At 45.8% G+C, this 24482-nt stretch overlaps 1 protein-coding gene, 1 long non-coding RNA gene and 1 other non-coding gene across 6 annotated transcripts in view; 2 read left to right on the plus strand and 1 right to left on the minus strand.

Moving 5' to 3' along the window:
- Positions 1-774, minus strand: part of LOC139582893 (uncharacterized) — a 13208-nt gene extending 12434 nt beyond the window's left edge. Inside the window, exon 1 of the long non-coding RNA XR_011676440.1 lies at positions 324-774. This is a non-coding gene — a long non-coding RNA (uncharacterized lncRNA). The remainder of the gene's footprint in view (positions 1-323) is intronic.
- LOC139582892 (multifunctional protein CAD-like) overlaps positions 1-22444 on the plus strand; it is a 23070-nt gene extending 626 nt beyond the window's left edge. The window contains exons 2-44 of one of the 4 annotated variants that reach the window (XM_071413319.1): positions 709-848; positions 982-1111; positions 1241-1383; positions 1605-1746; positions 1972-2143; positions 2682-2867; positions 3377-3486; positions 3567-3709; positions 3819-3950; positions 4157-4390; positions 4568-4789; positions 5480-5668; positions 6294-6418; positions 6524-6657; positions 6833-6945; positions 7044-7294; positions 7576-7822; positions 7930-8028; positions 8249-8473; positions 10028-10210; positions 10377-10595; positions 10768-10935; positions 11028-11210; positions 11306-11410; positions 11538-11783; positions 11902-11983; positions 12159-12325; positions 12480-12644; positions 12734-12865; positions 13208-13409; positions 14268-14458; positions 14623-14859; positions 14990-15128; positions 15239-15280; positions 15875-15931; positions 16369-16544; positions 17677-17751; positions 20511-20723; positions 20893-21018; positions 21287-21442; positions 21589-21690; positions 21774-21868; positions 21986-22444. In XM_071413319.1, the coding sequence (XP_071269420.1) occupies positions 709-848; positions 982-1111; positions 1241-1383; positions 1605-1746; positions 1972-2143; positions 2682-2867; positions 3377-3486; positions 3567-3709; positions 3819-3950; positions 4157-4390; positions 4568-4789; positions 5480-5668; positions 6294-6418; positions 6524-6657; positions 6833-6945; positions 7044-7294; positions 7576-7822; positions 7930-8028; positions 8249-8473; positions 10028-10210; positions 10377-10595; positions 10768-10935; positions 11028-11210; positions 11306-11410; positions 11538-11783; positions 11902-11983; positions 12159-12325; positions 12480-12644; positions 12734-12865; positions 13208-13409; positions 14268-14458; positions 14623-14859; positions 14990-15128; positions 15239-15280; positions 15875-15931; positions 16369-16544; positions 17677-17751; positions 20511-20723; positions 20893-21018; positions 21287-21442; positions 21589-21690; positions 21774-21868; positions 21986-22085 (6698 nt within the window). In that variant the 3' untranslated portion in view covers positions 22086-22444. Of the gene's footprint in view, positions 1-708; positions 849-981; positions 1112-1240; positions 1384-1604; positions 1747-1971; positions 2144-2681; positions 2868-3376; positions 3487-3566; positions 3710-3818; positions 3951-4156; positions 4391-4567; positions 4790-5479; positions 5669-6293; positions 6419-6523; positions 6658-6832; positions 6946-7043; positions 7295-7575; positions 7823-7929; positions 8029-8248; positions 8474-10027; positions 10211-10376; positions 10596-10767; positions 10936-11027; positions 11211-11305; positions 11411-11537; positions 11784-11901; positions 11984-12158; positions 12326-12479; positions 12645-12733; positions 12866-13207; positions 13410-14267; positions 14459-14622; positions 14860-14989; positions 15129-15238; positions 15281-15871; positions 15932-16368; positions 16545-17676; positions 17752-20510; positions 20724-20892; positions 21019-21286; positions 21443-21588; positions 21691-21773; positions 21869-21985 lie in introns of all 4 variants that reach the window. The other 3 variants (XM_071413320.1, XM_071413322.1, XM_071413323.1) reach the window with 3 other exon arrangements.
- LOC139583885 (small nucleolar RNA SNORA13) lies at positions 12911-13049 on the plus strand. Its single transcript, XR_011676644.1, has one exon. It is a non-coding gene; the product is annotated as a small nucleolar RNA SNORA13 (small nucleolar RNA).
- Positions 22445-24482: the final 2038 nt, after the last annotated feature.

Consider the following 24482-nt stretch of genomic DNA (forward strand, 5'->3'; position numbering starts at 1 on the left):
CCTAGTGGTCTTCATGTAACCCCCAAAGTTGCGCGTGCCCTGTAGTAGTATGACACATAACCTCTGACCCCTTCATTTATTCTTATTTCGGCTAAGAATTTTAGCTAATCCTCTTCCTAACCATAACCTAATTCTCCTAACCTGCTACAAAAAGTGACTTCTGGTCATAGCTGTATTCCACCTAATCAGAACTCAATTTAAGTCCGTTTGAACAACTTATGAACATGTTTCTCCTATATTGTCCTTGCTGTTTATTTATTTTGTAGTTTTAACCCTTATTTAACTAGGCAAGTCAGTTAAGAACAAATACAATAATGGCATACCCCGGACAGACGTGGACGTGCTGGGCCAGTTGTGCGTCGCCCTATGGGACTCCCAATCACGGCCGGATGTGATACAGCCTGGATTCAAGCCAGGGACTGTAGTCTCTTGCACTGAGATGCAGTGCCTTCGATCACTGCGCCACTCGGGAGGCCACCGCTGTACCGTGTCCCATACATTGTAATGGAGATGTAGCTAGCATTCATTTAGATCGTAAGGTCTATTTCTTTCAGTCCACGTGTACTAATAAATGGAACACAGTGCACATTTCCAAAGTTCAAGTTGCATCACCTTTTTCAAAATGTGCCAAATCTGAATTGAAGCACTTCTCACTAATTTCCACTTTGCTATGAAAACTGAAAAGTTGACCTGATGATTGTTTTCCAGTGTTTCAGACAGGCATGGTTGGCTACCCAGAGGCCCTGACTGACCCGTCCTACATGTGTCAGATCCTCACCCTCACCTACCCTCTGCAGGGCAACTATGGAATACCCCAGGATGAGGAGGGGGACTTTGGACTCAGCAAGGTGGGTGGAGTTGGCATGTAGTCAGCGTTTCACAGAAGCGTCCCAACAGAAATAGTGGGTGGAGAACAGTATATTGCCCTTGTTGACCCTAAGCACCTGTTTGAATGTAATGTTCTGTTATTTTTCCCCTCAGTGGTTTGAGTCTTCTAAGATCCACGCTGCAGCCCTCATTGTCGGAGAGGTCTCCCAGAACCCCAGCCACTGGAGCTCAGCCATGTCTCTGGACCAGTGGCTCAAAGAGCAGGGTATCCCCGGCCTAGAGGGTCAGTAGAGTTATCATTCTAAACATCCTAGTACTGTATCAAATGTTGTCTGAATATGTGTTTTGATATGTGGTGTCTACAGTAGAGCCTCTACAATAGAGGTTGCAGTTAATGCGCTTGACACTGTAGGAATTGACACCCGTCGTCTGACCAAGAAGATCCGTGAGAAGGGTACAATGCTGGGGAAGCTGGTTGTGGACGGAACGCCCGAGGCCAACGTTCCATTTGACAACCCTGACCAGAGGAACCTTGTCAAGGAGGTGTCCATGAAGGTACGGTGTTACTATGTTTAAGCGTGACCCTGTCACGCTTTTCTAGTGTTAGGATCCTGAAACTTCCTCAATCAAATGCCAATTGTTTTGTGTGGATTGCATAACACTGAATCTGTAGCTTAACACATTGCAAGTTGGTGAAATGTTTTCTCTCACCACAGTGGATAGGCAGATGCCTAATCCTTCTCAGGGTGTAAGTACCTTTTCTGTCTGTTGAGCAGGAGCCCCGGGTGTTCAACCCCAGTGGTGCTGTCAGGATCACAGCTGTAGACTGTGGCATTAAGTACAACCAGATCCGTTGCCTGTGTCAGAGAGGGGCCTGTGTCACCGTGGTGCCCTGGGATCACCCACTGGACAGCACAGGTTAGTCACAGCTGGTTACTGCACTGGGTTTCATATACGATTCAGAGATTTCTCCCCGTTCCCTTGTTTTGCCTCTTATCTCTCCCCTGCCTTAATCTTTACCTTGGAGCATCTGACCTGCAAAGTTAGTTCCAGCCATGATGTCATGAAGTTCTATTGTATGTGAAATAGTTTGTATTACAAAATGTATTTTGGCTATCCTGACAAAGTTGTGGTCCTTTTCAGATTTTGATGGGCTGTTCATCAGCAACGGCCCTGGGGACCCCCAGTTCTGTACGGAGACCATAGACAACGTGAGGAAGGTGGTGTGTGTGGACAACCCCAAGCCTGTGTTTGGTATCTGCCTGGGCAACCAGCTTCTCTCCCTCGCCATCGGAGCAAAAACCTACAAAATGAAGTTAGTACAGGGACAGGGCACTACATGGTTGTCCTGACTTGTCACTCTCTCTTTCTGCCTCCTCAGGTCTTAAGTTCTGCTTACTGTCTTTGTTTGGTTTCAAAGAGGACAAAGCCAGAGGTGCTGACTGTTTTTGCTATTGTTTGGCCCCCTCCCTCAGATGTAGTTCTTCCCAGGCCCCTCTTTATTTATCTGGGAGCGTTCTGGTGTGAAATTAGCTTTTCTGCTTAGCGCAGCAGTTTGGACATAGCCTAGGGCATTGCTGGGGTGCTGGAAAGGCCTGGTTTGTTTTGGTAAGACTCCTGGGATTGTTACTTTGTTAGCGTTCCCTTAGTCTCAAGGCCAGATGAGATGCCAGCTTCCTTTTGTCCCTCTGGAATGCCAGTGGAAAGCAGAACAGTTTAGAGGGTTTAAAGCAAGACCTTTGCACTGTGCAGGTGTCAAGTAAGGATTCTGCTGGAGCACTATGAATCTGCATCTGGAATAGAGCTCAACCATTGAAGAATAGAATTTGGCTAAAAACACTTGTCTGTTTCAGGTATGGGAATCGTGGCCATAACCAGCCCTGTATCCACAAGGGCACAGATCGCTGTTTCATCACATCTCAGAACCATGGCTTTGCTGTGGATCCCCTGACCCTGCCACAGGGCTGGGATGTGCTCTTCACCAACGCCAATGACCAGACCAGTGAGGGCATCGTGCACAACACCAAACACCTATTCAGGTACCATCTACCAATGGGAACTCATGCGCTGCTTCCAGCCTTTCAACTTGTTTAAAGGCCCAATGCAGCCGTTTCTGGGTAACACTTTAAATATATTAAAATGGGCAAAAATAGATTCTGAAACAAACTTTCTCAAGCAAGAATTTTGCTAGGACTGTCTGGGAGGGGGAAACTATCTGGCAGAGAGGTTTGGAACTCTTTTGTTATTGGTCCATTAACCATTTTACTGCATGGTGACGTCGCCGTGGAAAGCCGAAACTCCTGCCAATGCAAACCTCTTGATTAGAAGGTCCTGTGTATATTGTATTTTCAACCAGCAACCATCTTGGAAATAACACTGATCAAATGTTTTCACACTTTTACAGTGTTTTCATCAGCTGTTATACAAAACACAGGAAAACAGAATTGACTGCACTAGGCCTTTAATTGGAAAAGAGATAGACCACAAAATGACCCTCCAAGATACAGGAAGTTGAAAACCAGATATTGTTTTACCCATGTCATTCCAGTGTCCAGTTCCACCCAGAGCACATGGCAGGCCCCACTGACCTGGTCAGTCTGTTTGATGTGTTTCTGGACACAGTCAGAGACCACAAGGAGGGCAAGAGTGGCAAACCAGGTTAGACATGCGTTCATCTCAACTGTTCTTACATATTTATTCCACCTGTAGGGTATAGTAACACCTCTCCCTTCCTCTAGTGAAGCAGAGACTGACAGAGCACCTGACCTATCCTGGATCTACCAATCCGGAGGAATTTGTTCGGCCACGCAAAGTCCTAATCCTGGGTTCTGGAGGCCTCTCCATCGGACAGGCTGGGGAGTTTGACTACTCTGGCTCTCAGGTGAGACACACTACCAACCCCAGTGACGATCCAACAGCAGGTGTTAGGAGCAGTATAATTTAAGAGTATTTGAGCTAATCAGACACTTCTATGTCCAACCCTCCCCCAGGCCATAAAAGCATTGAAGGAGGAGAACATTCAGACTGTGCTCATCAACCCCAACATCGCCACGGTGCAAACCTCCAAGGGTCTGGCTGACAAGGTTTACTTCCTGCCTCTCACCCCGGAGTATGTCACTCAGGTAAGGAAGGCTAATGGAATGGCCACTGCTACCTGCGCCATCCTCCAGTCACTGATTTCTGATCAGTGCTCAACAAGCAAAGTATGTGTATTCCATCTCTCAGGTACTCAGAACTGATAGAAGATCAGTAAGGAGCATGGTTGACCTACGGTTGATATTCATTCAATGAGTGAGAACTGACCCTCTGCCCTATTTCGCCTGTCCAGGTGATAAAGAATGAGCGTCCAGACGGGGTCCTCCTGACCTTCGGGGGGCAGACTGCTCTTAACTGCGGGGTGCAGCTGACCAAGAGGGGAGTCCTGAAGAAGTATGCGGTGCGCGTGCTGGGGACGCCGGTCGCTTCCATCGAGATGACTGAGGACAGGAAGATCTTTGTGGAGAAGATGGAGGAGATCAATGAACACGTGGCGCCCAGCGAGGCCGCTGTGTCTGTGGAGCAGGTAAGGAGAAGGGCTTGGGACAAATGTCACGCACACTCCTTCTCACACACACATTGACCCATACTGATTGTCACTTGTACGTTGATTGGAATCAGCCTGTTAATCTGTTTGACTGTTGTGGGCTTTTGCTTTTTGATGTGTATTTTTATGTGTTGTGGGCTTTTCTGTGTGTCCTAGGCAGTAGCGGCTGCAGAGCGTATTGGCTACCCTGTCCTGGTGCGCTCGGCCTTTGCCTTGGGAGGACTGGGCTCTGGCTTTGCCAACAACCGGGAGGAGTTGACCTCTCTGGTGACATCTGCCTTCGCCCACACTTCCCAGGTCCTAGTGGACAAGTCCCTGAAGGGCTGGAAAGAGATTGAGTATGAGGTGGTCAGAGACGCCTACGACAACTGTATCACCGTAAGTAGAGGGAAATCACTATGCATATATTTGTTACTATGTAAGTATTATGTACAGGTAACTGCCAAAATAAAGGAAACACCAACATAAAGTGTCTTAATAGCCAGAACGGCTTCAATAGGCCTTTGCATAGATTCTGGAACTCTATTGGAGGGATGCGACACCATTCTCCCACAAGAAATTCCATAATCTGGTGTTTTGTTGATGGATGTGGAAAACGCAGTCTCAGGCGCCAATCCAGAATCTCCTGTAAGTGTTCAATTGGGTTGAGATCTGGTGACTGAAACAGCCATGGCATATGGTTTACATCGTTTTCATGCTCAACAAACCATTCAATGACCACTCGTTCCCTGTGGATGGGGGCAATATCATCCTATCTCGGCATAGCCATGGTAGCCCAGAAAATGGCCTGTCCAGCATTTTTATACATGACCCTAAGCATGATGGGATCTTAATTGCACCAGCTTTTAATATAATTTGTATCCCTCATTCACTCAAGTGTTTGTTATTTTGGCAGTTACCTGTATATTTGTTACTATACGTTTTTTTCAATTTTATTATGCATTTGACTGTTACGGCTGATCTTTAGAGTTTATACGTCATAATTCTTTTAAACGTGAAGCTTCCTTTATCAATCAAGTTGAAAAAGCAAGAATGTGATTAAAGTGTTGAGTGTTTTCTATCCTGTAGGTATGTAACATGGAGAACATTGACCCTCTGGGTATCCACACTGGGGAGTCCATCGTGGTGGCGCCCAGTCAGACGCTCAACGACTATGAGTACAACATGTTGAGGAACACTGCCATCAAGGTCATCAGGCACCTAGGCATCATTGGAGAGTGTAACATCCAGTACGCCCTCAACCCGGAGTCTGAGCAGGTAATGGTCCATACTGACATTGTGATCGTTTATACTAGTGTTAACCCTTCGAAACATCAGTGTTTCCCATAAATTGTGTCCACTGCAAAGAAAATGTATATTTCGGGATGGTTAAATGTTTTCAATGTGAACTTAAACGACTAAAACCAGATATAAAGTATGTAGAAAAGATAATGGAGCTATATATTATTAAACAAGATCATCTTTGAGAACGTATCACCTAAATAAAAGCTGGACAGTCATGGAGAATCTAAAATGTCATGGCATGGAGCCCCCATTTGATTTTTGTTATAATTGAGTCACTCAGATAGCATAAGAACACAGCATACGCATGGCAAAATGTGTAGAATTGCAGGAAACTTGCTTTAAAACAGTAAAATTGTATTTTTGCCCCATGACAAAATGTTTAGAATTCCAGGAAATTATATTTAAAACACCAACATTTTCTCTGCAACCAAGAGGAGGGCCTCTAAAACTGCACCATTGCCTACGCCCACTGCCCCCCCCACCCTAACTTTGTCACTGCTGAAAAAATCTTGGGGGGGGGAAACGCTGAACGTGTTCTGATATTTTCAAATGTTTATACTGTATAGCAATCATCTAAATCAGTGTTTTTGTGCTGCAGTACTACATCATTGAGGTGAATGCCCGTCTATCTCGGAGCTCAGCTCTGGCCAGTAAAGCTACAGGATATCCCCTGGCCTACGTGGCTGCCAAGCTGGGATTGGGCATCCCGCTACCTGTCCTCAAGTGAGTTTATTCACGTTTTGTGGCCTGATGTCAGGTTAAGAATTGCATTTTGGCATTGATCTACTAATACCATGGTTCTAACAGGTAATGTTTGTTATTGTACAGGAACTCGGTGACCAACCAGACCACGGCTAACTTTGAGCCCAGTCTGGACTACTGTGTGGTGAAGGTCCCTCGCTGGGATCTCAGCAAGTTCCTGCGCGTCAGCACCAAGATAGGTAGCTCCATGAAGAGCGTGGGTAAGAGGACAAGCACTTTTTATTAATGATCTAATTTGGGAGCAGTAGAGTGCCTTATCTGCCTGCTATCTGTAGGGGCAGATGATTCTACCACCACTCGGGTTGCATTGCAAGTTCACACAAAGGAGTTGGTTGATAGTTGGTTGACACAGTTTTTGTCTGTGACCTTTTGTAGGAGAAGTGATGGCCATCGGCCGCAGCTTTGAGGAAGCCTTCCAGAAGGCTCTGCGGATGGTGGATGAGAACTGTGTGGGCTTTGACCACACCATCAAACCAGTGTCTGACGAGGTAAGCTCACTCAACCTTTTTTTTTTTACCTGTCTTTTTCCTCTTGGCTGCATTTTATGTGAACTGTTCTGACATGCCTCTGTCCTGTGGTCTTACAGGAGCTGCAGACCCCGACAGACAAACGTATCTTTGTTCTGGCGGCTGCTCTCAGGGCAGGCTATACAGTGGACCGCCTTTACGACCTAACCAAGATCGACCGCTGGTTCCTTCACAAAATGAAGAACATTGCGGTCCATGAGAAGGTGCTGGAGTCGTACAACCAGGACGAGAGTGCCATGCCTCTGGAGGTGATGAGGAAAGCCAAGCAGCTGGGCTTCTCAGACAAGCAGATCGCCCTGGCTGTGCAGAGGTAGAGTACTGTGATACTCCTGAGAATGGTAGCCCGTTGTTCACGTTTCAAACATAATTAAAAGTTGAGGCTGGTACATGAAAAACATACAAAATAAATGAGAGATTCTTCATTGATACGATGACGAGTCGGAATGGGACGCAGTCTGTCTGGGTTATGTTTTGTGTTTCTGGGTTCAGTTCCTCAGAGCAGTGAGATGGGGGGGGAGACTTGGTTTGAAATGTCTGTCTTTAAAATGAACTTGTCTGAACTCTGACCTTTAAACCTATGTCTCTCCCCAGTACCGAGCTGGCGGTGAGGAAGATGCGTCGAGATTGGAGCATCCTGCCTGTGGTGAAGCAGATCGACACTGTGGCGGCGGAGTGGCCCGCCCACACCAACTACCTGTATCTGACCTATAACGGTACAGAAAGCGACCTGGGCTTTGGAGATCCCCATGTCATAGTAATCGGCTCTGGGGTTTACCGCATCGGCAGCAGTGTGGAGTTTGACTGGTGCGCTGTGGGCTGCATCATGGAACTCAGGAAGGTAAGTCGATTTCTGCTTTGTGCAGAATAGCTCTCATTTATTAGAAGAATGTTGAACAAAAGCTGATATTGTCATGATTCTCTGTGTTTTGATGCTTTTTTTTTTAGATGGGCTATAAAACCATCATGGTGAACTATAACCCAGAGACTGTCAGCACAGACTACGACATGTGTGACCGTCTCTACTTCGATGAGATCTCCTTTGAGGTAAGAATGCTCAGCTGATGGCATAGTCCCAACTCACTTTCAAACATTTTATTTTGTAGTTTTTCATCAAACAATAATCAACATTCAAAAGTCCAAACTTACTTGATCTAATGCTTTTATCACCTGAGCAAAGGGCCTCAACACCTCGCCATCTAACCCTGTTTCATGCATGGTATGTTGCCATGACCATAAAGCTCCATTATCTCCTCCCCTCCTCCAGGTTGTGATGGACATCTATGAGATGGAGAACCCAGAGGGAGTGATCCTGTCCATGGGGGGCCAGCTGCCCAACAATATCGCCATGTCCCTCCACAGGCAGCAGTGTCGTATATTGGGCACCTCCCCGGAGTTCATCGACTCTGCTGAGAACAGGTTTAAGTTCTCCCGCATGCTGGACACCATTGGCATCAGCCAGCCCCAGTGGAAGGAACTCACTGAGATTGAGGTCAGCACAGAACAGGGCTTCTAATCCATTTAGAATTTCAAAACAGTAATGAGGAGGTTATAGGTCTTGGTTGCAGATGAGTCAATCTCAAGTTGGATAGAAATTGTGACACACAATATCCCATAATGAAAAAGTAATACAAAAATATCTAATTTACATAAGTATTCACACCCCTGAGTCAATACATGTTAGAATCACATTTGGCAGCGGTTACAGCTGTAAAGCTTTGCACACCTGGATTGTACAATATTTGCACATTTATTATTTTTTAAATTCTTCAAGCTCTGTCAAGCTGGTTGTTGATCATTGTTAGACAGCCATTTTCAAGTCCTGCCATAGACTTAAGCTGATTTTTAAGTCAAAACCGTAACTAGGCCACTCAGGAACATTCAATGTCGTCTTGGTAAGCAACTCCAGTGTATATTTGGTCTTGTGTTTTAGGCTACTGTTGTCCTGAAAGTTGAATTGGTCTCCCAGTGTCTGTTGGAAAGCAGACGGGACCAGATTTTCTTCTAGGATTTTGCCTGTGCTTGGCTTTATTGTATATTTAGTAAAAACATATATTTTATTTTATCCTACAAAACTCCCTAGTCCTTGCTGATGACAAGCATACCCATAACATGATGCAGCCACCATCATGCTTGAAAATATGAAGAGTGGTACTCCGTAATGTGTTGTTGGATTAGCCCCAAACATAATGCTTCGTTTTCAGAACAGGTTTTTTTTCTTGCCACATTTTTTGCAGTTTTACTTTAGTGCCTTATTGTAAGTAGGATGCATGTTTTGGAATATTAAAAAAACATTCTGCACATGCTTTTTTCTTATCACTCTGTCATTTAGGTTAGCATTGTGGACGAACTAAAATGTTGTTGATCCATCGTTAGAAGAAAACTATCACAGCCATTAAACTGTGTAACTGTTTTAATGTCACCATTGGCATCAATGTGAAATCCCTGGGTGGTTTCCTTCCTCTCCGGCAACTATCTTTATAGTGACTGGGTGTATTGATACACCATCCAAAGTGTAATAACTTCACCGTGCTCAAAGGGATATTCAGTGTCAGCTTTTTTTCTGCCAATGGATGCTCTTTGCGAGACGTTGGAAAACCTCCCTGGTCTTTGTGGTTGAATCTGTGTTTGAAATTCACTGCTCGACTTAGGGACCTTACAGATAATTGTATGTGTGGGGTACAGAGATGAGGTAGTCATTTAAAAAATCATGTAAAACACTTATTGCATACAGAGTGAGTCCATGCAACATATTATGTGACTTGTTAAGCATTTTTTTCTCTCCTGAACTTATTTAGGCTTGCCATGACAAAGGGGTCAAGTACTGATTGCCTCGAGACGTTTCAGATTTGCATTTTTAATAAATTTGTAAAAATGTCTACACATAATTCCACTTTGACATTATGGGGTTGTGTGTGTGTAGGCCAGTGACACAAGCAACAATTTTAATTCACGCTGTAACACAACAAAATGTGGAAAAAGTCAAGGGGTGTGAATACTTTCTGAAGGCACAGTATGTTATATTGTATCCTCCTCTCCTCCCCAGTCAGCCATGAAGTTCTGTGAGACTGCGGGCTACCCCTGCCTGGTGCGTCCCTCCTACGTGCTGAGTGGAGCGGCCATGAACGTGGCGTACACAGACAGCGACCTGGAGAAGTACCTGAGCAGCGCTGTGGCCGTGTCCAAGGAATACCCCGTGGTCATCTCAAAGTTCATCCAGGAGGCCAAGGTACGACTTGGGAAATTCTTTATTACTTATATTGAAATGCCTCACTGCTTTGTCATTTAACGGGATAATTCACTTATTTTCAATTTGCCAAAAAAAGTGAACTATCCATGATGGCTCCTTTAGTCAACTATAGTCTGGACCTGACTGGCGTCTCTCTTTGTTCCAGGAGATAGACGTGGACGCGGTGGCGTGCGACGGCGTGGTGATGGCCATCGCTGTATCGGAACATGTGGAGAACGCCGGGGTGCACTCTGGGGACGCCACCCTGGTCACACCCCCCCAGGACATCAACCAGAAGACCATGGAGCGTATCAAGATGATCGTCCATGCCATCGGACAGGAACTGCAGGTCACCGGGCCTTTTAACCTGCAACTCATCGCTAAGGTAAAGTCTAAAAGACAGTTTTTGTTTTTGGAGTTTCAAATCAGCGGTTGACAAACAATAACATGCCAAACAGAATGTCACCCACAACCATACAAGTATGTTTCTGTTCCCTGTGGGATTTCCAATGGCTGTCCGGTTGCCTTTAATTGCAACAAAATTGTTTTCTGGACAGGATGACCAGCTGAAGGTGATCGAGTGCAATGTCCGTGTCTCCCGCTCCTTCCCGTTCGTCTCAAAGACTCTGGGAGTGGATCTGGTCGCCCTGGCAACGCGCGTCATCATGGGAGAGAAGATGGAGCCCGTGGGTCTGATGAAAGGAGTGGGCATCGTGGGCGTCAAGGTAACCCAACTGAGGAGTCCACAACTGTAAAATAATCCAGTTGAATTATTGTTTCACCGATCATACACCAACTTGGATATGTTGTCTCTTAGGTCCCCCAGTTCTCGTTCTCTCGTTTGGCCGGAGCTGATGTGGTGCTGGGGGTAGAGATGACCAGTACTGGGGAGGTGGCCTGCTTTGGAGAGAACAGATACGAGGCCTATCTGAAGGCCATGCTCAGCACAGGCTTCAAGATCCCCAAGAAGAACATCCTGCTGTCAATTGGCAGTTACAAGGTACACTAGCCTGACTAATACAAAGAGCTAAATGTTTTCATGGAAATTCATTTTGAGAGGCCAGCAGTACATAACTATTAATTGTATCTTTGCAGAACAAGAGTGAGCTGCTGCCTACTGTTCAGGCGCTGGAGAGTCTGGGCTATGACCTGTATGCCAGTCTGGGGACTGCTGACTTCTACACTGAGCATGGAGTCAAGGTACATCACATCTAGGATGAGTGGGCTCTTCTCAACAGGATCCCAGAATGAGCCATTTTCAATTCACAACGTCATTTTCAATTTACTTCCTGAATTTGACCGAATTGTTATGTTCGGTCTCTTTCAGGTGATGGCGGTGGACTGGCCATTTGGGGAGGAGGAGAGCGACTGCCCCAACAAGGACAAGCAGAGGAACATCTTGGAATACCTGGAGGACCACCACTTTGACATGGTCATCAACCTCTCCATGAGGAACTCCGGAGGCCGACGCCTCTCCTCCTTCGTCACCAAGGGTTACCGCACCCGCCGCATGGCCATCGACTACTCCGTGCCGCTCATCATTGACATCAAGTGCACCAAGCTGTTTGTCCAGGTAGGTTAGTTAGGGGGCTATGATGGGATGTTAGCCACTGCTGATGTTTGACGTGCTGTGTTGATTCTACATAGATTGTTGACTGTCCTGATTGAAGCATGTGCTCCTGTAATTGTAGGCACTGCGTCTGGTTGGCAGCTTCCCGCCCGTCAAGACTCACGTGGACTGTATGACGTCACAGAAGTTGATTCGCCTGCCTGGTAAGCAGTAAGGCTTGGGCTGTGCTAAAAAGTAAAGTCTGTTCATTTCAAATATAAGCACCTTGTTTTCTTCCTGTATTTGGACAATACATGATAGCTCCTTCAGTCAACCTTTGGAACTGCAGTGTTTCTGAACAGTACTCATCGAGTCCCCTCCCCCTGTCCCCGGTGCCAGGTCTGATAGATGTGCACGTCCACCTGCGGGAGCCGGGTGCCACCCACAAGGAGGATTTCTCCTCGGGCACAGCGGCTGCCCTGGCAGGGGGCGTCACCATGGTATGTGCCATGCCCAACACGGCACCTGCCATAATCGACCCCAGCTCCTTCGCCATGGTCCAGAAGGTAACGAGAGGATAGTCATTAAGACATTTACCACTGGATATTTGAAATTAGTCTGTTCCAAAACATTAAATTATGCCTATTTATAAAATGGGCCAAATCAGTACCTGAGGGTTTACTCGTGAGCTGTTCCTCTGTTTTGTCCCTGTCGTCTCAGCTTGCCAAGGCAGGGTGTCGGTGTGACTATGCCCTTTACGTCGGAGCGACTTCAGACAACTCCACCATCTTGCCCTCCATCGCTAACTCAGCCGCTGGGCTGAAGATGTATCTGAACGACACCTACTCCACTCTGAAGATGGACAACGTCTCAATGTGGATGGAGGTAGGTATCAACTGAATGAGGTCGTTGATAGGTCGTTCACATTGATCTGTTTGAGCTGACCAGTTGCGCTTTCTCTTTGCGTGAACTAGCACTTTGAGAAGTGGCCCAAGCACCTGCCAATCGTGGCACACGCAGAGAAGCAGACTGTGGCAGCCGTCTTGATGGTGGCCCAGCTGTACCAGAGAGCTGTACATATCTGCCATGTGGCCAAGAAGGAGGAGGTAAGATGGCCGCCTGGAACATCACATACAGATATAGCACTGCTTTGCCTTGTTGTGTTGCCCGTTCATTGTCTCCAGGGTGAATGAGGTGTCAATCGAGGCACGCAGAAACCTTGTAGTTGTGGTTTTTTTGGGAAGGAGTCCTCACTGGTTGCTTTCATTAAGATGAACTGCAAGAACACACACCTGTAGCTAGAGGAAAAAAACCATCAAACAAATTAGCTTTGTGCCATTTGAAGTGATTCATTTTAAGACCAACACATAAGATAAAGAAAGAACCATGTTTTCTGTTCTACTAGTATGTAATGAATTGGCATCTATTCCACGCTTCACTTCCCCCAGATCCTGATCATCCGTGCAGCCAAGCAGAAGGGCATCCAGGTGACGTGTGAGGTAGCACCCCACCACCTCTTCCTGTGTGAGGAGAACGTGGTGGACATTGGGGACGGCCGGGCACAGGTCCGCCCCATGCTGGGCACCCGGGAGGACATGGAGGCCCTCTGGGAACACCTGGACATCATTGACTGCTTCGCAACTGACCACGGTGAGTAGGGCTACACCATAAATCAATTTTTATAGTTTACTCCGTTTGTCATATTGTCATAAGTCAATTCATGCAGTCAAAAGATGTATCAAAAAAAAGAACAATGCTGATTTTCACTTTGCCTCTTTATATAAATCCACATGTTTTCGGTATTATACTATTAGTTTGTGTAGCTATTTATCTCTCTGCAAAACACTAGTTAGTCTGGGCAAGCTGCTCATGTACCTACCACAGAAGGCAGCTGAGGGGAGGATGGCTCATAATAATGGCTGGAATGGTATCAAACACATGGAAACAATGTGTTTGTGTTCTATTCCGTTCCAGCTATTAATGAGCCCGTCCTCCCCAATTAGCTGCTAATACTAATCACTAATAAGCTACTTAAAATGTGCTGTGCTAGGGCAAATCTGTCTAGTAAACGTTAGCCCTAATACAGGCTGCTACTAGTAGTGGGGTAGATCGACATGCTTGTGCAACGGCATGTTCTGAATCAGAGGAATAGAAGAAGCATATTCTAAAATCTTTGTCAATGTAACATCTATTCAACTGTAATTTGGGTCCCCTGGGAAACACTGACCAACACTCTTACCTGGCTTTAAAAAAATGTGCTGTCTTGCCAAACAGCACTGTATTCCAAGTTCCTACTTTATTACAACCATATCATTTCTCTCATTCCTGATGTTTTTGATCTGTAACGCAAGTAAAATATATATATAGATTATTTTATTTTTGTCCATATCGTGAAGCCCTAACGGTGAGGGCTCCGTTAACCCTTACTTGTTTTTTATCACACAATTACAAGATGAGTGTTGCCATACAACAGTTCTGATATTTCTGTGTGTTTTTGCTAACTAACAGCCCCCCATTCAGTGGAGGAGAAGAACTCAGAGAAGCCCCCACCAGGTTACCCCGGCCTTGAGACCATGCTGCCCCTTCTCCTCACCGCCGTCAGCGATGGGCGCCTCACCATCGACGATATCATCAAGCGCCTGTACGACAACCCCCGCAAAATTTTCTCCCTTCCCGCACAGGCCAACACCTATGTAGAGGTAGCTACAGGCACACACCAACGAGCGTTTTTAACCATGTAAAATGGGCAACATGGCAAGGATTTATATCCTTGGGTTTCCACGTTGAAATACAAAGAGGAATTGAAAAGATGATCAATGTTTTGGCTTTTCAAGAACATTCTAGACCTGCTCTCTCCCACCAGGTGGACCTGGAGCAGGAGTGGGTCATCCCCAAGCACATGCAGTTCACCAAGTCCAAGTGGACGCCCTTTGAAGGCATGAAGGTGAAAGGCAAGGTCCGCAGAGTGGTGCTCAGAGGAGAGGTGGCCTACATCGACGGACAGGTGCTGGTCCCGCCTGGCTATGGGGAGGATGTGAAGACTTGGCCTGCACCCATCCCCCTCCTCCAGCCCCCTGAGCCAGTGAAAGAAATCCCAAAGGTACAGTCCCACCCCTTTCAGCTCCGGCCAGTCACGTTAGTGTGCGGATACAGTAATATGTGCTTATGTAGCATACTAGCAAGCATTGTCTGTGGCACTAAGGTTGTTGTGTGTCTTTTGTGTGTGGCAGACCCCAGAGCACCCCCGGCTGACCCCTCCGTGTGAGGGCATCCGTACATGCGCCCAGAGTCCTCGCCGTTCCGCTGGGGACGGGCGCTACATGCTGCCGCCTCGCGTTCACAGGTCCTCCGACCCAGGCATGCCCCCAGGTACTACAGCCTCAATATTTTCTCTTGCCTAACTGAGCTCTTGCTTGTGGTGGCAAAGTGCTGTGTGAATGTCCGTTTCAATAAATGGTATATTCACTGTCCATTTACAGGTTTTAGGACGATGCACACAAAATGGCACTTGGATGTCATTGGTAAACCTTTTAATCTATATCTCTGAACCAACTGATCATGTGATTTCTAAGTGCACCGTATATGAAGCGTTTGAGAAAGCGAAGATCGTATAACGAGTGATTCCACTGTCTCTACTATAGGCTGCATGGTCATCATGACAGATTGATTGGCTGAGTACATTTGCTGATTAAATGAAATGTCTAAATCTAGGGCTCCACCTATAGCTCACTCTGATGCTAAAGACCTGGGACTGTGCTTTATCGATGGATACAAGTGTGTTGCTGAGATGGGAATGAAGGAATTAAAAGCCTTGTTTTTGTTGGCCATTTGCTATGCTCTTCACCCATTACTAAGACTGTATGATCACAGCCCCTATCAATGATGGAAGTTGTTTGATTCTCACATTTATTAAGATGAACTGTCTTTGTAAGAAACAATGGATTGAAGAAATGACGCTCAGTGCTGTACCAATCTCAAACGTATTTATAACCCACTGACGTTGGCTTTGATTGTCACTACACTGGCTAATTGCTGTAGCATTGTCTAAATACCACCGTTTTGTATCATCTCTCTAACACTTGTGTTCTAACATTTTGTCATGAAATTCTAAGCAGCTGAAGATTCAAGGGCGAGAGCATTAAGAAGAGCATTTGAAGAAAGTTTCAGAGAAGGTTTGAAGCTTGACGTAGCTCAGCTGTTACGCATAATACATTTCCTAGCTCTGCTATCGTTAAGGCTGTTTGGTGTAATATTCTGACAGACCATTTCAATGGAGTTATACTGGTAGCTGCTTTGAATACCTGTATGTCATGGAATAGTTGGTTGTTGAGATTGCTAGAAAAAGTTTGCAATTCTGTTCCTTCTCATTAGTTGCTGCACTACCCATGTCGCTTTGCTCTGAGCCGACTGCTTTCCTAATGCTTGGATTGCTTTGAAAGAAAGCGCGTTGAAATATGGTGTAATCAATGCTTTTCAGGTGTTTGTTGTTTCATCCTCAGGAAATAGAAAAGACTGCAATCCTTAAGAGACTTTGCTAAAACAATTAATATTCACACGTGTTCGATTTTTCCTGTGGTATTTGAAGCGTTTCGTGTTCCTCTGTCCCCAGAGATGGCCCCTGCAGCTGGGGACAGTTACAGCCATCCCCCTCCCCTGGCCAGGATCCTGTCCCCTCGGGCTGAGGCAGCGGCAGGGCAGCCCCTGGCCCACCTCCAGACCTCCCCAGTGCTCCACCCCCTAGTGGGACAACACGTCCTCTCTGTCAGGCAGTTCAGCAAGGAACAGGTACTCTTACTTACTTACTTACTTACTTACTTACTTTATTGTCCCCATGGGGAAATTTTGTTGCAGTGTTATGTACACATTTAAAGTGGCGTTAAATACAAAACAAGATTGACAATACAACTTTCAATAACAGTCACGCACCAATAAAAAAAATAATAATAGTAAGAAATAAGAAATAAAACATTTAAAACAAAGACTAGCCTGCTGGCCTTACGGGGTCAATGGGAACATTTGCCCGAGCTATTTAAGAGGGATATCACACCTGGCACAAATGATTGTCTCGTTCTATTTTTCCTGCTGAGGGGTGCCCTATACCTGCGCCCAGAGGGGAGTAATTCAAAGTCCAGGTACAGGGGGTGACTTGGGTCTAAAATGATTTTGTGAGCCTTACGGAGGGCCCTGACCTTAAAAATCTCATCCAGGCCTGTCTGTTTGACTCCAAGTACCTTGCTTGCGGTGGTAATAATCCTTCTCAGCATGTTTCTCTGACTGACAGTGGCATTGCCAAACCAACAAACAATACAAAAAGTTAAAATACTCTCAATAAAGGATTTGTAAAACAGAGTCAATATAGTACAGTCTATATTAAAAGAACCCAACTTTTTTAGAAAGTACAGTCTCTGTTGGCTCTTTTTGTAGATCTGGTCTGTACATTTACTCCACTGAAGCTTACTGTCCAAAAAGACACCCAGATATTTATATTCCTCTACAATTTCTATGTTCTGACCTCTGATAGATGTTGCAGAGGTAGGTGTTGTACGCTTCCTGAAGTCTATGCACATCTCTTTGGTCTTGTTGGTATTGAGGACCAAGTGTGATTCTTCACACCACTCTACAAAGTCATCTAGGACCGGGCCATGATGTTACTCTACACCAGTGTTTCCCAACCCTGGTCCTCAAGTAATCCCAACAGTATACATTTTTACTGTAACCTGATTCAACTTGTCAACTAATCATCAAGCCCTCAATGAGTTGAAGGAGGGGTTTGTTAAGGGCTACAAAAAAGCTGTACTGTTGGGGGGTACTGGAGGACCAGGGTTGGGAAACGCTGCTCTACACACATAGCCAGGGACATTATTTACTAAAGAACTTTTATAAATATATATATTTTTCTTCTAACTCTTTATTTCAGATCTCTCACATGTTTAACGTGGCCCATACTCTTCGCCTGATGGTTCAGAAAGAGAGAAGCCTTGACATCCTGAAGGTAAGAATTCTTTCCTTTTTGTTTAAAACTCTGATTAATCTAAAGAACAACCGTGTGAGTATTTCTGTGATTTATCACAGTATAAAGCTAATTTCAGAGTAGCCGCTCAGGCCGTTCCATTAAGTCCAGTGTTGAGTCACCCAGGGTTTGAGTAATCTGCAGGACTTCCGGAGGCAGCGTAGTTCTTCCTGAGCCATAGTCCTTCAGCTTAAACGTACAGGAGCAGGTGTGTTGTATAAAATAACAACAAAACAACTACCGGAAATGATTACTCACATAGGAGTTGATGACATCACCTGATCTAGAAGGGAATACAAGCAACACCTGCCACCTGTGTGCATCTATGCCTAAAGATCTCATAAAACAAGTTTTCTGAATGTCTCAAGGTGTGCCACTGTTAGTAAATCTCAGTTGTAAGAATATATTCTGCGGGGGGGAAATTATATATATTATCTTAGCAAAAAAATAAATGTCCCTTTTTCAGGACCCTGTCTTTCAAAGATAATTCGTAAAAATCCAAATAACTTCACAGATCTTCATTGTAAAGGGTTTTAACACTGTTTCCCATGCTTGTTCAATGTACCATAAACAATTCATGAACACGCACCTGTGGTACAGTCGTTAAGACACTAACAGCTTACAGACGGTAGGCAATTAAGGTCACAGTTATGAAACTTAGGACACTAAAGAGGCCTTTCTACTGACTCTGAAAAACACCAAAAGAAAGCTGCCCAGGGTCCCTGAACATCTGCGTGAATGTGCCTTAGGCATGCTGCAAGGAAGCATGAGGACTGCGGATGTGGCCAGGGCAATAAATTGCATTGTCCGTACTGAGGCGTTTAAGACAGCGCTACAGGGAGACAGGATGGACAGCTGATCGTCCTCGCAGTGGCAGACCACGTGTATCAACACCTGCACAGGATCGGTATATCCGACCATCACACCTGCGGGACCGGTACAGGATGGCAACAACAACTGCCCGAGTTACACCAGGAATGCACAATCCCTCCATCAGTGCTCAGACTGTCCGCAATAGGCTGAGAGAGGCTTGACTGAGGGCTTGTAGGCCTGTTGTAAGGCAGGTCCTCACCAGACATCACCGGCAACAACGTCGCCTATGGGCACAAACCCCCCGTCGCTTGCCCAGACAGGACTGGCAAAAAGTGCTCTTCACTGACGAGTCGCGGTTTTGTCTCACCAGGGGTGATGGTCGGATTCGCGTTTATCGTCGAAGAAATGAGCGTTAGAGGCCTGTACTCCTGGAGCGGGATCGAGGTGGAGGGTCCGTCATGGTCTGGGGCGGTGTGTCACAGCATCATCGGACTGAGCTTGTTGTCATTGCAGGCAATCTCAACGCTGTGCGTTACAGGGAAGACATCCTCCTCCCTCATGTGGTACCCTTCCTGCAGGCTCATCCTGACATGACCCTCCAGCATGACAATGCCACCAGCAATACTGCTCGTTCTGTGCGTGATTTCCCGCAAGCACGGGATGTCAGTGTTCTGCCATGGCCAGCGAAGAGCCCGGATCTCAATCCCATTGAGCACGTCTGGGACCTGTTGGATCGGAGGGTGAGGGCTATGGCCATTCCCCACAGAAATGTCCGGGAACTTGCAGTAGCCTTGGTGGAAGAGTGGGGTAACATCTCACAGCAAGAACTGACAAATCTGTTGCAGTCCATGAGGAGGAGATGCACTGCAGTACTTAATGCAGCTGGTGGCCACACCAGATACTGACTTACTTTTGATTTTGACCCCCCCCCCCCTTGTTCAGGGACACATTATTCAATTTATGTTAGTCACATGTCTGTGGAACTTGTTCAGTTTATGTCTCAGTTGTTGAATCTTGTTATGTTCAAATATTTACACATGTTAAGTTTGCTGAGAATAAACGCGAATAAAGTTGACAGTGAGAGGACGTTTCTTTTTTTGCTGAGTTATGTATATAACGCAACATTTTCAGATTTTACAGTTATACGGAAATCAGTCAATTTAAATCAGTTTATTAGGCCCTAATCTATGGATTTCACATGACTGGACAGGGGTGCAGACATGGGTGGGCCTGGGAGGGCATAGGCCCACCCAATCAGAATGAGTTATTCCCCACAAAAGGGCTTTATTACAGACAGAAATACTCCTCAGCAACCACCACCCCTGATTCCGCAGGTGAAGAAGCCGGATGTGGAGGTTCTGGGCTGGCATGGTCTGCGGTTGTGAGGCCGGTTGGACGTTGCTGCCCAATTCTCTAAAATTACATTGGAGGTGGCTTATAGTAGAGAAATTGACATTCAATTCTCTGGCAACACCTCTGGTGGAAGTTCCTGCAGTCGTCATGCCAATTGCATGCTCACTCAACTTGAGACATGACAAAACTGCACATTTTTAAAGTGGCCTTTTATTGTCCCCAGCACAAGGTGCACCCGTGTAATGAACATGCTGTTTATTCAGCTTCTTGATATGCTATACCTGTCAGGTGGATGGATTATCTTGGAAAAGGAGAAATGCTCACCAACAGGGATGTAAACAAATTTGTGCATGAACTTTGAGAGAAATAAGCTTTGTATGTGTATGGAACATTTCTGGGCTTTTTTGTTTCAGCTCATGAAACATGGGACCAACACTTTGCATGTCGTGTTTATATTTGTGTTCAGTGTAGAAATGCTGTGTGCCCTGAAATGCCTGAATGCTGTGCTCAAAGATGGATCTGGTGTACGCTAGTCTGTATTCTTCGTCTTAGACCCCTGTGTGTTACTCTCTCAGGGTAAGGTGATGGCATCCATGTTCTACGAGGTCAGCACGCGCACCAGCAGTTCGTTTGCAGCGGCAATGCAGCGTCTGGGTGGCTCCGTGGTCCATTTCTGTGAGGCCACCTCCTCGTCGCAGAAGGGCGAGTCTCTGGCGGACTCGGTCCAGACCATGAGCTGCTACGCTGACGTCCTGGTGCTGCGACACCCCACGCCAGGGGCCGTGGAGGTGAGCAGCGGTGTCGATACGCCGCGTTACAACTTCACTTGAACGCTTGTCATGTTCATTAAGGCAAGATATTCTGAGAGAACACTTTGAAAAAGTGAACCTTGTTGTCAGTTTGAGTGAGAAGATGTACTTGCTCGGCTGTATCCGACTTGTTTATTTCCACCTGTAGTCTGCAGCGAGGCACTGCCGGAAGCCGGTGATCAACGCTGGGGACGGGGTCGGGGAGCACCCCACGCAGGCCCTGCTGGATGTATTCACCATCAGAGAGGAGCTGGGTACGGTCAACGGCATGACGGTGAGACCTCAACACACCCATCTCCCCTTCAGGGATGATGGTCATGTCTTCGCAGCAGTACTAGTGCTAATACCAATTTAGAAGTGTAAACAGTGCAGTATTTTTATTTTATTTTACGGTAATGCAAACAGAAAGCTGTAAGATCTGGAACCTGACTTTGTATGTTGTGATGGCAGCCTGCCTTTAAGTTAACATAGCCAATGCCCAATGGCCCTCCAGGCTTCATCCAGGTATCCTGACTCTTGTCTCTCTCGATGTCTGTCTGTAGATCACCATGGTAGGGGACCTGAAGCATGGCCGCACAGTTCATTCCCTGGCCAGGCTGCTCACCCAGTACAGGATCACTCTGCGCTACGTCGCCCCAAAGAATCTCCACATGCCCTCCGAGATCATTGACTTTGTGGCCTCCAAAGGCATCAAGCAGGTGGGTGGATCGCATGGTTTTTTTGTGGTAAAGCTGATGGCTCTGTATCTAAATCTTAATGGCACTGCTGCTGGTATGTAGGTGTCCTTCACATATCGAATGCACTACATAAAGCGCTAAACTACTGTATGTCCTTGTGACTGCAGGAAGAGTTTGAGAGCATCGAAGAGGCCCTGCCTGACACTGACGTCCTCTACATGACCAGGATTCAGAAGGAGAGGTTTTCCTCCGAGGAAGAGTACAAAGCGGTAAAGATGGGATGGGGTTTCACTAACCTGTGAGGCCTTAGTGTTTGATCAGTGCTAAAATCCCTTGTTTTGTTTTTCTCCAGTGCTTCGGTCAGTTCATCCTCACCCCACACATCATGACTGGAGCGAAGAAGAAGATGGTGGTGATGCATCCTCTACCGAGAGTCAATGAGATCAGGTACGGATGTTCCCCTAGATTACAACGCATCTCTCTTCATTATACTTCCTTTGATTCACTAATGTTCGCAGTCTTAAGAGGGATGATTTGGTTTCATGTTGACTTTCTCTCTTGCAGTGCGGAGGTGGACACTGATCCTCGTGCTGCCTACTTCCGGCAGGCTGAGAACGGCATGTACATCCGCATGGCCCTCCTGGCCACTGTGCTGGGCAGATGATCGGTAGATAGTTGGACACACCCCACTGTTGGGATTGCGAGAGCAATATGGACCAAATGTATTAAGGTCTCAGTAAGAGTGAGGGGGCACTACTGGTGATCACAATGATGAAACCGCTCCAACAGTCTATATACAGTCACATGTTTAGTGTGTACTCCTCTTCAACCCTGGTATTTCTCCCGGAATGAATTAGTATTATCACTTAACAACAATTACTGTTCCATGTTACAGATATCAGTATGTCGTTCATAGAATACTTTATTTTTGTATCACTGACTGGAGTCGTCTGGTGTTGATTGTATGATTTGTTGGACTCTTTTTAGGTGTTTTATAAATAATAAAATGTGAATGGTTTTGTAGATGGTGTTTATTTGATTAACTACAGGACATTAAGCTGTTATCATGTAAATGTTTAGTGAATGGTTCTACCCAGGTGTGTATTCATTAGTCTGTTGCTAAACCTACACATAATCGATCAAGATGGCGAAACGCAAGTACAGGGGCAAAGTAGGGGAGCAATCACGGATTACAAATAGAAAGCCAGCCACATTAGCACACATCAACGCCGACCTACCGGATGAGCTAAACACCTTTTTCTCACGCTTCAAGCACAACGACTGAGCTGCCGGTCTCCACGAAGGACGTAAGAAAGTTTTGCCTACTGCCCTGACCGATCCACAGACGACGCAATTGCCATTGCACTGCACACTGCCCTCACCCACTTGGACAAAAGGAATGCATATGTGAGGATGCTGTTCATTGACTACAGCTCAGCCTTCAATACCATAGTGCATTCTAAGCTCACGGCCCTGGGACTGAAATCCTCCCTATGCAATTGGAACCTGGACTTCCTGACAGACCGCCCCCAGGTGGTGAAGGTATGTGTTCTAGCACATATTTGCATATTTCTGTTAAATACAAACCCTTTGACCCAAGAAGGTCTATGGTGTTGTTGGTATCCTAAATGAAATGTATAAAATATACAGACCACAAATTACAATTGGCTATACTTAAACTCTTTAACATCATACTCAGCTTTGGCAACTTCTCCAATATTTGGGACCAAAGACTGATAAACCCAATCCACAAAAGTGGAGACTAATTTTACCCCAATGACTAATGTGGGATATGTCAAAAGCAAACTTGGGAAAATCCTCCGCATTAACAGCACACTCGTGCATTTCCACAGGGAAAACAATGTACTGAGCAAATGTTAAATTGGCTTCTTACCAAATTACCGTACAACAGACTATGTATTCATCCTTCACACCCTAATTGACAAACAAACCAAAACTAAGGCGAAGTCTAAAACATACGACATTATAAAATCCCTGTACACAACAAGTATGCGGTTAAAATTGGCAAGATCCACAGGGCTATGGGGTGAGACGGATGCAGCTTGAACATATCAACAAATTGGCGAGGGCACTAGAACAGTCTGCAGAACCCGACCCTCACCCAACTAGAATCTGAAGTCAAGTGTCTGTTTGCTGATGATCTGGTGCTCCTGTCAACCAACCAAGGAGGGCTTACAGCACAATTTAGAACTTCTGCACAGATTCTGTCATACCTTGGCCCTGACAGTAAATCTCAGTAAGACAAAAATAATGGTGTTCCAAAAAAGGTCCAGTTGCCAGGACTAAGAATACAAATTCCTCCTAGACACTGTTGCCCTAGAGCACACAAAAAACGATGCATACCTGTGGCGCTGATGTTTAGGCCGAGGTAACTTCCACAAAGCTGTGAATGATCTGAGAGACTAGGCAAGAAGGGCCTTGTACACCATCAAAAGGAACATCAAATTCGACATCACAATTAGGATTTGGCCCAAAAAAATACTTGAATCTGTCATTGCCCTTTTATAGTTGTGAGGGACAAAATGGGACAAACACCCAATTGAGACTGCATGCAGAATTCTGCAAAAACATCCTGTGTGTACAACGTAAAACACCAAATAATGCATGCAGAGCAGAAGTAGGACGATACCCGCTAATTATCAAAATCCAGAAAAGAGCTGTTAAATTCTACAACCACCTAAAAGGAAGCGATTCCCAAACCTTCCATAACAAAGCCATCAATTACAGAGCGGTTAACCTAGAGAAGAGTCCCCTAAGCAAGCGGGTCCTGGGGCTCTGTTTGTGAACAGAAACACATTTAGACCCAACTAAATCACGAGAAAACAAAAAGATAGTTACTTGACACATTGCTCTGTTTTTTTTGTTAATTCTTTCCAAACTGGAAAGCTATTTGGCCCTAAACAGAGAGTACACAGTGGCAGAATACCTGACCACTGTGACTGACCCAAACTTAAGGAAAGCTTTGACTATGTACAGACTCTGTGAGCATAGCCTTGCAATAGAGAGTCCGCTGTAGGCAGACCTGGCTCTCAAGAGAATA

This window comes from Salvelinus alpinus, chromosome 8 (assembly GCF_045679555.1).
Source record: "Salvelinus alpinus chromosome 8, SLU_Salpinus.1, whole genome shotgun sequence".
Classification (NCBI taxonomy): Eukaryota; Metazoa; Chordata; class Actinopteri; order Salmoniformes; family Salmonidae; genus Salvelinus; species Salvelinus alpinus.